Genomic DNA, 13,410 nt, shown 5'->3' with positions numbered 1-13,410 from the left:
TGTCGAACAGGCTCAACCTATGAATCCATACGACGGAGTGTCGATGGAACGATGAAGTGTCTGTCCAGGCCGTCGTTTGGTCCGACCTCAATTAACCCAGGGGACTTTTGGTCTTTTCCCGCTTTGTTTGAATCCTAAGATACGTTGTTTTGACCCTAAATCGTAATATTTTAGTCAATTTTAGCCTAGAAACATAACTAAAACTTACCCTTAGTCAAATCATTAATCAAAACATAGAAAATTAGAAGCAATAAAGGAGAAAAAGGTCAAGAAACCTAGTTCAAGAACGCAACAAGGTTCCAGCTGTTCTAGCCCCGAAATCTAAGTGTTTCTCCGTGAATTTCATCAACAAGTATGTGGGATCTCACTAGTGGGTTCCTTTCACTTATTGGGTCCCTAGTTTTTAGTCAGTTCTTGATACTCTTATCATGATTAAGCCTAGGGTTTCTAGAACTTTGATAGAACTTCATGAATTTAATAAATATATGTTCCAAGTCCGATTGTAAAGTTATTATTCAGTTTATCACATGAATTCCAAAACCCTAGCTTTGTATTTTTTTAGTTCTTAAACTACATGCTAGTTCAGATATTTCGGCTATTCAGTTATACATGTCTCAGTCTTTAATGCATCATTATCATATTAAATGTTGCATTCTCAGTTTTGCATGTTCAGTTTTGAGCTATCCAGTTATCACAGAAAATTCAGACATAATCAGTTAACTGCATAAATCAATAGGAGTAGCATAATATCGAGTTAGACTAGGGTTCAACACACCCAATTAGTCCCAGAATTACTAGCCAAGTAGGTTGTAAGTCCCCTCTATGGGCAATTAGTTTAGTGATCACGTCAACATGTCTTTGTACCTTTGGCAGGGTATATTGGGTCCTCTCAATGGGGCGTATACATTGGACTCCATATTTAGCTTATGTGGTTTTATTATCAGTTATTAGTAGCTCCCATAGTTCAGTCAGACTCTCTTGTATTGACCATTTATCAGTATACTCAGTATTCTATTTCAGCATGTTATAAATTGGTCATTACATTCAGTTAGCTAAGGATTCTCTATATCATGTTCAAATTATTATACTTGCTTTTGTGCTTGTTCAGATATGATTTATTCAACTTTATTCTATCCTACATGCTCAGTACCTTTTAAGTACTAACATATACTTGTGCTACATCTTCTCGTGATGTAGGTTCAGGTTCTCAACATCCAAATCACGTATAGATCGATTTTCGATCTTCAGTTCAGCAGATTCAGTGGTGAGTCCTCATTCTCCGAGGATAATAGTCATGAGTTTCTTTTCAGTATTTAGTCTTTTAGTTTCAGTTTTTGCTAGATTTAGCTGAGGTTTGTCCAGTATTTCTAGTCTATTTTAGAGGCTATTTTCAGACATAGTTAGTTTCAGCTTAGTATTGAGTTAACATTTCCTTTGTATTAAACTCATCGTTCTCAAATATCTCAGTTATAGATTATGAGTATTCCCCATCTTTTGAGTTTAAATTATGGTTTATCTTCCGCAACAGTTTATATTCTTTCGTATGCTCATGATCATGCCAATAGGGAGTTTGGGATCACTTATTGTCCTAGGTTCCGTGTTCGCATCTTGGAGGTAGCTCGAAGCGTGACAAATACAATGAGTTTTGAGTTCTTTGAGTGATTGAAATTACTAAACGAGATTATTGATTGTTCCATAGAAAGCTATTGTTCAGTTCTGTCTAAGTTTAGTTTGAATCTTTTGTTCATTAATTGTTACCTATTTTATCTCTATACATTTTGTAATAGATGATTATTAAACAAGTTGTTTTTAGTTTTTAGACTAAATTTTGAAAGAGTTAATTACAATTGAGTCGATTTTAGGGGTGAAAGTTCCAAAGGGGGCGTTTAGTAAAATTAATGCATATATTAACTATGTGTATTACCTTGTTTGGTGCATTTTTCTATATCATGTAAGCATTATCATACATTCTATTTGGAGAATGTGTTACTAATACCATGGATTTAAGGGAGATTAAATGCAAACCACTTTTACATTTTTTCACCATAATTGTGGAGGATATTTTGGTAAATAAATATTTTCAAATGATACATGCTATTTTTATTACATCAAACTAAATAATGCATAAAAAATAGTTTATGTATAACTAATGCAAGATATAAACATAACTAATGCAAGCACTACTAATACACTTTATTTACCATTATTTTTTACACTCTATCAAATGACACCTAAGCTTATAGTTCCTTTATTAATGGTTTATAACCTAAAATAGCGGGAGCTAGTAAATTTTTGAAGTAAATCCTATCGGGGTAGGTTGTAATTTTGTAATTTCTGGAGAAAAATATTTTTTGAGGAACTTTGCATATAACCACTCAAAAATAGTATAATTACGCTTCATAGATATAATTTGATAATTACAATTCGTAGCTACAATTCATAGGGAGGAGAGAGACGCGCAATATTGGGAGAGAGAGGAGAGAGGCGAGCCAGAGAGGGTAGAGAGTGGGGAGATGTGAATAGTATATGCATATTGTTAGATAATTGTATATTATAAATATGTATTTGTATATATGGTAAACCAGATTGGGACAGGGAGGAGATAGGCAAGCGAGATTGGTAAGGAAGGAGAGAGGCGAGCGAGATTGGGAAAGGGAGTAAGAGTCGAGCGAGAGAGGGCATAGAGTGGGAGAGACGTGAATTGTATATGTATATTGGTTAGATAATTGTATATTATACATATGCGTTTGTATATATGACGAGAGAGATTGCGAGAGGGAGGAGAAGGACGAGTGAGAATGGGAGAGGGCAGAGATAGGTGAGCAAGAGAGGGAAGAGAGATGAATTGTATATGTATATCAGTTAGATAATTATATATTATACATATGTAATTGTATATTCTGGAGAATTATACATATACAAACGAGACTAATTATACAAACTTGAAGTCAGTCCACGTAATTAATGTATAATGTTAGCCGCGAGTGGAAGTTATAGCAAACTATAACTATGATGAATAATTAAATAGTATAATTTTGCTTAACCACGTAATTTTTTCATATTTTTAGATGATGTTGTAGGATTCTGAAATTATGGTGGAAAAAAATGAAAGTATCCATAAGAAGCAACCGTGGTATGATGAATGATTTAGAAAATAGATTAGATTCAACGAATATTATTTGTATTGTATTTCAAAAAGTATCCTATCAAAGATAGAAATTCCAATTGTACTGAAAACCAATTCAGGTTAAATGATTAGATCGCAAGGGATTATAACAATTAATAACATAAGAATATAATCGAGATTATGACCAAAATAATCTATTATTTCATTTAATTCACCAAAATAATATGAAACTTTGAAATTTTACAAAAGTAGTATAAACGTTGTTGGTAGTAACGTATTAGGCTATATTTCATTTTCATAAAATAAACAGACTAAAAGTATTTGGTAGACGGCGTTAAGAAGCATTACGTTACTGATAGTAACATTTTAAGCTTAAGACGTTACCATCAGTAACGTATCTTTGTAAATCTGCCACCTGCCACCTTAGAATCTCTGTACGAAATTTGACGTCGAAGACGTTACTGGAAGTCACGTTTTACATATAAAACGTTACTTGGAGTAACGATTATATCAAATCAAATCACAGGTCTGCCACCTGAGAATCTTTGTACAAAATGTGACGTTAAATCGTTACTGGGAGTCACGTTTTAAGACTAAAATGTTACCCTAAGTAACGATTCTATCATGTCACGGGTATGTGTAGATTTCTTGCTGATTTGATCGTCCAATAAAACGTTACTATATGTTACGTTTTAACTTTAAAATAAATTCTTAAAGTGTTGCCACAGAACATTATAAGAAATGGTTGTGTAGAACGTTTAGCACATTCAAATAATGTTCTACAAAGCTTCTGCGTATATGCCCTATTGTTGAATCAATACTCACAAAATTTCAATAGGTATGGCTTGTCAATATATTGTAATGTACTTATAACATATTTTTAATAACTATAATGCATCTTATTCTTGTGTGTAGGATTTTTTGATGGCTAATTTTGAAGATAACGTGATGATTGCTTTGTATTGGGGCGGTGAAATAATCACTGAAATAAACGGATTTCGATATAACGAATGTGCCAGAATGATTGTTAGCATGTCTATTTCGACCAACTACGTTGAATTAATTAAATTGTTGCATGAGAAAATGGGGACTGATGGAGAAAATATTCAATTGGATATTTCTGGAAAATATCCATGCTCATTTCAAGGTAACGTTATAAGATTTATTGAGTTCAAAATTGAGAATGACCAATCTTTGGTACAATTTTTTGCCATTCCTCCGAAATTTTTGAACAAGATTGATATAAATCTTTTGGAGATGTATATAAAGATTAGACCAATAAATCAAGATAATCTGTTTCGAATGAATGATCAACATGGTTATCATATGAATTTATTGGCTCAAAATTATGGATTTGCCACATTCAGTCAGCCTCATTTTACATACACTGCAACACATGGTATTCATCAATCATTTGATGAAGGCTCGAGTAGTCAAAGACATATTGAGAGTATACACAATCAATATGAAATCAGGTAGAATAATCTTTTTAGCTAATTTTATTTAATAGCATGAATAATTAATTATTTTCATTTTTTTGTATTTCATGAATTTTTTTTTACAGAGAAGATGAAGCTACCTTTGATTTGTGTAATGATGCACATGCTCAAAGAAGTGATGAAAATTCGGAGGAGGATGAACCTTCAGAAGATGATGGAGAGAGTAAAGTCATTGAAAGTGAATCCGATGAAGATATTGGAGATTTACCTCAAAATGAAAGTGCGGTGAATTTTCAAAATCAATTTGATGAAATGCAAAATAATGATATACCTTACTTTACAACATTGGAGACTGAGGAAGATATTTTTATCTCTACTCGTGAATCCGAAATGAAATGTTGTTCTGTTTGGGTCGAGGATGCAAAAAAAGATTTAGAAAAAAATATGTATTTTAGTAGTAAAACTAAGTTAAAACGGGCTGTGACAATTTGGAGTTTGCGCAAAAATAAAGAATTTAAGATTGTAATATCAACTAAGAGCGTATGGACTGTGAGATGCAGATTTTATGATTCTTTGGGTTGTCCATGGTTTCTTCGAGGTCGTAAGGTTGGAGGTAGCCTTTGGAAGATAGGAAAGTATTTTAATAATCATAGATGTGAGACTGAAGGACTTACAACAGGTCACACTAACTTAGATACCAATTTAATTGCATCTCTATTTTTAAATCAAATAAGTAAAAATCCAAAATTGTTGGTAGTGGATGTCATGTCTAAGGTTCATGAAAAATTTGGTCATCAAGTAACATATAGAAAAGCGTGTCTTGGGCGTCAACGCGCATTTACATTGGTATATGGTGATTTTCAGAAATCATTTAGTGAGCTTCCTAAGTTTTTTGCAGCTTTTCAATACTTTAATCCTGGAACAGTTGTGGAATGGAAACACGAAGAGTCAATGAGTTCACCAGAGGTAAAAACTTTTAAGTTTGTATTTTGGGCTTTCAAGCCATGCATTGATGGGTTCCAAACTTGTCGTCCTGTTATTTCAGTAGATGGAACTCATATGTATGGTAAATATGAGATAAAATTGTTAATTGCTGTTGGAGTTGACGGAAATGATAACATTCTTCCTCTTGCGTTTGGTATTGTTGACAAAGAGTCGAAAGAGGCATGGAAATGGTTTTTTAGGAAATTGAGTTTACATGTGATAAAAGATAGAGAAGATATTTGTATTATCTCTGATAGGGCAAAAGGAATCTTGACTAGTTTATCGGAGTTGTGGCGATTGCAGGAACCTCGGGCCTTTCATCGATTTTGTCTGAGACATCTTAAAAGTAATTTTCAATCTCAATTTCCAAATAGGGACCTCAGTAATCTTATGTGGAGGGCTGCTACAACTCATCAAGTAAGGAAGTTTGAAGCTTTGATGTGGGAAATTCAAGAAGAAAATAGAGAAGCATATGAATACCTCATGTGAATTCCATTGGACAAATGGACTGTTAGTCATGATAATGGAAAAAGATGGGGAGTACTGACAACAAATCTTTCAGAGTCTTTCAACAGACTTCTAAAGAAAGCTCAAGGCTTGCCCGTCACTGCTATGGTTAGACTTTCATTGGAGCAAACCGTTGAACGATATACTCGTAGATGTCAAAAAACTCACCAACTTGTTGAGCAAAAGGAATTATGGACAAGCAGTTTCAAAAAGAAGTGGGAGAAAAACTATGAAAATTCAAAAAGACACTTTGTTTATGATTGGAATATATCCACAGGGATATATGAGGTTAGATCAATACAAATTGATGGTATTGGTGGTAATCCTCATTGTATTTCATTAAGTGAAAAAAATGTGATTGTGAAAAATGGGCTAATTTGCACTTCCCGTGTTCACATGTCATGAAGGTTACTGAAAGAATGGGAGCATTAGCTAGAAATTTTGTCAGCGAGCATTTCACAATAGAGAATTATGTTACAACATATTCTGGGTCATTCTCACCGATTGGACACGAGGCATATTGGCCATCACCAAGCTTTATAATGAGAAGTAATGAATTCTATCGACGTCCCAATCGATCAAGGACCACTAGAATTCATAATGAGATGGATCGTGATACTGCAACATATGGGCGGGCTTGTGGATTGTGTAAACAAACTGGGCATGACAGGCGTCGATGTCCAACTCGAAATCAAATTTAAGTGGGTAGTCTAATTATGTATTTCTTTTACTTTCAAACAGCTCTAATTATGTATTTTTTTTAACTTTCAAACAGCTCTAATTTTTTTTAACTTTCAAACGGTCGCCTAAATTTGATGTTTACCTAAAGCAGATACAAGTTATCGCATTGGTTGGTTATGGCTATTGCTCTTCTTTCTTGTAGCAAGTCTTTCAGAAATTACCTCTCGATCATTACATCATTTAAGTTGGATAACTTTTGCAATTCTCATTATGCTAAACAACCAAACTTTCTAATCCTTGAGCATCTTTTACAATAGACATAATGCTGGTGTGTTGCAATGCAGAAATTTACACATTATGATAATCAATTAAAGTGGATCAACAAGCTGCTTTGTTTAGCAGCACGACACTTGTATTGTTCTCCCACAACCCTGTTTTCACAGTAAAAAAATAGATCTAACTTATGTACCAACAAAAAAAGGAGTAAACTTAGACGACAGCAGGAGTTTGGTCTGGAGGTGTGTATCTGGAGTTGTCATCATCTTCAGTACTCTTGAGTTTTTGAGGAGGTAAACTATGCTTTGGGAGTTGATCACTCGCCTTTTCTGGGATGTGTATACTGTCATTCCACCAAGAGCTGTAACGGCACCACATATACTCGTCCACCCTGGATCTGAGCTAAACAGGAAATATCCTCCTAGTAGGATCACACAAGTCTTGAATTGTCCTAAAACAACGTGTGACGTTGCTGATGTAGCTCTGCATCAATAATTACAGTTCCTCTTAATGAATTTTCAAACAAACAAGTCCGGAGCTCATATTAGAAGACTCTTACCCAAGTGCTAAAGCTCCAGACCATTGCAAGAGGAAACCAAGTAAGGCTGAGATGATAATAGCACTCGTATTGTTGATGTCCCACTTGAAAGATAGCACTCCTGGAGGGTCTAGCAAAGGCGACAGTGGTACCAAAAAGAAAATGTAGGAACGAAAGCCATACGAGTTTGTTTCCCAATATTATTCCAACAGCAACCATGAAATTGAAGGTCATTGCCATAACTGGACCACAGAATCAAACAAAAATAATCATAAAAATTTGATCTTTACCTAAAGCAGATACAAGGGGTTGAAGGAAAAAGAGTTGGCAAGCGAATATAAAGTTAAGTATCAATGCTGAAAACAAGAAACCCCTCCATGCCACAAGATCAAAGCTCCATATCTTCATCAATGGCTCCATCATTCAACTTTGCAAATTCACCTATAGATACATACAATATATCAGCAGCTCCAATTTTCAGCAACACCAAAAGATTTCAGCAACATCAATTTTCATTACTTATTCTTGGCTCTCTGTTTTTGGACATGTTGGATAGCATAGTGACCGCCTGTAAAGAAAATATAAATGTTATATTATTCTAAAAGAGAGTAAAACTAAATAAAAAATGTCAGATGTTAAAGTACCAATCCCACAAGGCTTAAGTTTAATTTTACGCTTCTCCCTCCTTGATGGTTCACTATTTTGAATAGTCGTATCACGACCTTCACTTGCATCCTTTGGATCATTATCGTCCACATCATGATTCGGGTCCTCTAAACTATTAGTGGCATCAGGGGTTTCAATGATCAGAGGCACAGGCGATGAGTTAAAATTTGGGACATTCTCAAAATTACCAATGACATTCTCAAGTGATGAAAGACTTGGATGACTTGATATTTGTAGAGTCTGTGGCGTCACGTATGGCATGATATCTGTTTCTGACAGTTGATATGTCATATTTGATGCCTGAGTGATTTCATGAGTGCAACCTCCTGAAATAGAACCAATATTATAATTGGATGTTGCTTGATCATCTTCTAAGGCTTCTTGGACATTTTGTGTGGCCTGATCTATTTCAACATGTGTTTGTGCTCTTTCAACAGCACGTTCTCTCCTACCTGCAACACCACCTTTTCCTCGCCTACGAACTGGGTGATGTAACTGGACAGGTTGTACCACATCTCTTCTATAATCGGCTGACACATGAACCCTGTCAGCCTCATGGACATATTTCAAACAATCAGAACCTTGATCTCGCACCATTTTTCTAAACATGTATAAGGCCTCATATGATGGATTATCACCAAGTGTTTTAGCTTCATCAACCATCGAATGAATATGCCGCACCTAAATAAATTAAAGTGGAAGTTATTTAATGATGCACCATTAATCTGATGATACATTAAACAAAATAAATGACACACTAAAATCAATAAAGACACATAAATCACTTGGCAGCAACAACACTAAACAACAGTAATCAATAAATGGCATACCATAGTTTCATATGCCGTCGAATTAGGCACATAACCTTGTTGATTTTGAGGACGTGAATTAGGATTACCAATAACAAGACGAGTAATGCGCCTGAACTAAATAAGATATGGATCATCATAGCGAAGTGGTTCATTATTAACCGGTGCATCACAACTATATTGGAGACGTTGGTTCCAAAATGATAACCAATGTGCATGTTCTAACTCCCAATTTGTATTTGGTCTTCCTCGACGATCATGACAAAAGTGGTTAGAATCAAATGGAAACGGAGTTGGTATAGCTTGTTGTAGTCCAAATTGCCTCATAACACGATCTGGCAAATGAACCTCGACCACATCCCAACAAAATATTGGAACTCTAACTCGCCATATGTCTCGTCCAGCATGACAATAGAGAGGAAGACTCTCAATTAAGTCATCGGAATACGGTTCCCAAATAAACTACATGAAAAAAGAAATGAGCAAAGTGAGTCTTTACATTTACAATATTTATAAATAAGTAAAAGCAATGTACCTGATCTTCTATCATAGAGTCAAGTGCATCCCTATAAACTTTCAACACATGCTTGGTAGTATTCGTCCAACTAAGATGTGCAAACCATCTAGTAGCATGCGGACCCCTAGGCAAACCAACATGACAAATAGTTCTCGCATCTCTGTGGGATACTATTTGAGGACGGAGAACAGTGACTCTCTCCCACGCCCAAATCTGAGAAAGAGTTTTAGGATTACATCTCTAAAAAATTTCATCCTCCAATAACACTACAGAGACAAATTGAAAGAAATATAAATAAATTATATGTACAATCATTAGGTATACCTGAAGTAGTGGCAAAAATCCGGCTATCTCATTTTGGGTACTCTGTGAAGCTTTACAAAGAAAATGATACAAGTATGCCAAGGTCGCACTCCCCCAACTATAAGATCCAATTTTATTGACGTCTTCGAGCATAGGCAGGTACATAAGCTTCAAATAACCACTAGATGTATCCGCCATCATCATACCTGCAATCATCCAGAACATGAAACATCTTGCCTTCTGATTAACCATATCTTGTGTTGCCATGTTCGACAAATGTGGCTGGCTTAACACGTGTGAATTAAATGCAGCGACCTTGATGGAATTTGTTTTGAAGTCTTCAAGAGAAGGAACAAAACCTAATAATCTTTGACAAATGTTTTGCCAATCCTCTATGGTCCTTATCATTTCATTACCAAGTACTGGATCACCATTCACAGGTAATCCATACAACACCTCTACGTCCTGCAAGGTAATTGTTGCTTCGCCTGTTCTAAAGTGAAAAGTGTGAGTTTCGGGACGCCAACGCTCAACTAGTGCAGTGATCAAACTACGGTCAATAGCAGGCCGATTAGATTTGTAAACACCATATAATCCAGATAACCTAATTACTTCAAGAACTCGTGGATGGATGGGATATTTCTCTATGAGCTTCCAAAAATTTCCATCTTCTCTCCTCGTATTAAGAATCATATTAACATTTCCTTCCCATATATCTTGTGATCTATGAGTAAGTTGTCCCGTTAATACATTCGATTCCAATGGACCGGGATCCAACTTGTATTCACTATCATTAGCCATAAAAAATACCTATGAAATACACATGAAAGTAAACTTAAATGTTAGCCCGAACTATTATGTAGTTTTTTCTTGGCGACATACTTCAAAAGTGATGTAAAGTTATGAAATCACATTTAAAAATTTTAAGGTCATTCTCTTTAATTTGGAAGTGTGTTGTATAAGACAAACCATCTTAGACTACACTAAGCAACAATAGAACTTGAGTATAATCTTTTTGTTGATATATGTTAAGAATCAAAATTTACAGAGAATTGTTTGAATAGATGAGACAAATTTAAGGAATCACAGAGAAGAATATAGATTATCATTATTAGATAGTTTCATTATATGTTTACATCTGTACAGTAGGCTATTTATATAAATGACTAAAGTGCTAATTACAATAATCAAAGTTAACCAACTAATGAGTTAAGCAATTTAGGCTAACAAATTAATTATGTTATGTAACTAACTAACAAACATATACTAATCTAAAAGACAATGTAACAATGACTATAGCTATTCTCTCAATGCACTGCTACGCAATCTTCTTCAACAATATACAATTGTTACAACTTTAAATAACAATTCTGAGTTCAGTGACCATGAAATAATCCTTAAATCGAACTAAACAAAACAAGTTACCAGATAACAACTTATTTTGGAATCCAATTTCATGAGTTGGTTGGCACGTTCTTCAATTTATACAAGGTAGAATCCTACTTACGATTCAATTCAATTCCTTCGTAAAGAAAAACATACCTTAAGCAAAGAAACTACCTCTCGAAATACTTATGGTTTTTGGGAAGTAAATGATCAGACCCACAATAAAAGGAGACTCTTTCAATTCCCATATCAATGTAATCACTCACTCACTCACTAAGACAAACCAGATATTAAATGTACAAAATTTCAAGAATCCTTTATGAAAAATTCAATCTTTAATAACCATAAGACTAGCAATATATTTGGGACTTAAAAAAAAAAACAAATCACAACAGAAATCTAAAGACTCTTTCCTCCCCAACAAAACCACAAAACCCCCTTCTCTCACTCTTTTAGAAAAATTAAAAAAAAAAGTGTTTCAAATCTTTAATGACCATAAGACTAGCAAAAAAATTCATTCTTTCTAAGCATATGGTCAAGATCTGATAGCTAATTTATTATTTGAGGATTGTAGATTAAGAAAATTAAAAGAGTGAATACATTTTTTCTATTTTTGGGTATTGGAAATTAATTCTTATATTCTGAAATCTGTATAAAGACATTCCTCATTTGTCTATGCTCCTATGGTCACACACTCATAAATGGTTCCAAATCTGAAGGCTTTATAGTTCTTTTTTTCAGGATTAATATAATTATACTTATTTTGGAATCCAATTTCATGAGTTGGTTGGCACGTTCTTCAATTTATACAAGATAGAATCCTACTTACGATTCAATTCAATTCCTTCGTAAAGAAAAACATACCTTAAGCAAAGAAACTACCTCTCGAAATACTTATGGCGCTGAAATACTGTGAATCCCCTTTTTCGGCAACATTAACGACGAGAACCAGCTCTTAGCGAGGGAATGAAAAAAGGGGAAAAATATGAAATAGGGTTTATTTAGGTTAGAAGGTGAGGAAAGTGCGGCTAATGGGTTATAAGATAATAATTCTAAAACGTTACCATCTGTAACGTATTTCGACTTAAACTCTAAAACGTTACTTTCAGTAACGTATTCCAACTTAAACTCTAAAACGTTACTTTCAGTAACGTATTCTAACTTAAACTCTAAAACGTTACTTTCAGTAACGTATTCCAACTTAAACTCTAAAACGTTACTTTCAGTAACGTATTCCAACTTAAACTCTAAAACGTTATTTCTAGTAACGTATTATAACTTTAACGCCGTCCCCCGTTAGTTTTGGTCTGTTTCTTGGCAGAATTAATAGATGGCCTAATACGTTACTGTCAACAACGTTTATACTAGTTTTGTAAAATTTTGAAAAAATATATTACTGTTGTAAATTGATTTAAATAATAAATTATTTTGGTAAAAATATCAATATAATCAAACTGAGTAATTTCCTTAGATTCATGTTTGGGAAATTACCTAGGAATATTACTTATGTTTGTTTTATTATTACAATATCACACAACTTTGCCTATTTTTCTCAAAATATACTTGACACAAAAAAATATATCATTTCTCTCCTACTAGGGTGTCATGTCACATTTTTAAATTCATCATTAATATTTTTCTAATTCTTGTAAAGAATCGGAGGAACCCACATATTTTCTTGAAGAATCGGAGGAGCTCATATTACATTTCTAAATGTAATTTTTTTTACTGGATATAATATGTGGGTTTGTCTATGTTTTTTAAAAAATCTATCTATATATAAGAAGAGAAGTAAAAATATCACATATCAGTACCACAAATATTCAACAATTTTGATTTTTCAAAAAACATTTTAAATATGCTCTAAAAATACAATTAAAAATAGGAATTTTTATATAGCTATATTGAATAGAAAATAAAAGTTATTTTGTTAAAAAAAACTGTAACGACAAAAAATGAATGGTTTTTAAATGCCTTTAAATTCAATTTTAAAGGAAAAAAAATGAAATTGAACTATTTTTTTTATAAAAGCAGTAGTGGCTATTACGGGAAAAAAATGAAAGATCTTTAAATGCTTCAAATTTCAATTTTTAAGGTTAAAAACTCAAAACTGAAAATTGAATTATATTAGAAAAAAAACTGTAATGTCTATTTATATTTATCACACTTCAATGATT

The 13,410-nt window shown here is 33.6% G+C and overlaps 2 protein-coding genes across 3 annotated transcripts; one reads left to right on the top strand and one right to left on the bottom strand.

Annotated features, from left to right (window-relative positions):
• Positions 1-5,517: 5,517 nt before the first annotated feature.
• Positions 5,518-6,758, top strand: LOC138337312 (uncharacterized). The gene is made up of 3 exons (XM_069287218.1): positions 5,518-6,035; positions 6,126-6,345; positions 6,465-6,758. The coding sequence occupies exons 1-3, from the start codon at positions 5,518-5,520 to the stop codon at positions 6,756-6,758; spliced, it is 1,032 nt and encodes a 343-aa protein (XP_069143319.1).
• A 319-nt stretch (positions 6,759-7,077) lies between these two features.
• Positions 7,078-12,522, bottom strand: LOC112941812 (serine/threonine-protein phosphatase 7 long form homolog). Of its 2 annotated transcripts, none has more exons than XM_069286747.1 (8): positions 11,390-12,522; positions 9,869-10,657; positions 9,563-9,757; positions 9,049-9,489; positions 8,197-8,899; positions 8,072-8,120; positions 7,574-7,993; positions 7,078-7,497 (listed from the first exon to the last, which is right to left on the bottom strand). In XM_069286747.1, exons 2-4 carry the CDS (start codon positions 10,646-10,648, stop codon positions 9,145-9,147), a joined length of 1,320 nt encoding a protein of 439 aa, XP_069142848.1. In that variant the 5' UTR covers positions 10,649-10,657; positions 11,390-12,522; the 3' UTR covers positions 7,078-7,497; positions 7,574-7,993; positions 8,072-8,120; positions 8,197-8,899; positions 9,049-9,144. Both variants share the same exon structure in this region, with proteins under 2 accessions (XP_069142848.1, XP_069142849.1).
• Positions 12,523-13,410: the final 888 nt, after the last annotated feature.

Source organism: Solanum lycopersicum, chromosome 7 (assembly GCF_036512215.1).
Source record: "Solanum lycopersicum chromosome 7, SLM_r2.1".
NCBI lineage: Eukaryota > Viridiplantae > Streptophyta > Magnoliopsida > Solanales > Solanaceae > Solanum > Solanum lycopersicum.
The sequence above is the reverse complement of the archived record's forward strand: the minus strand, read 5'-3'. Positions and strand labels throughout refer to the sequence as shown.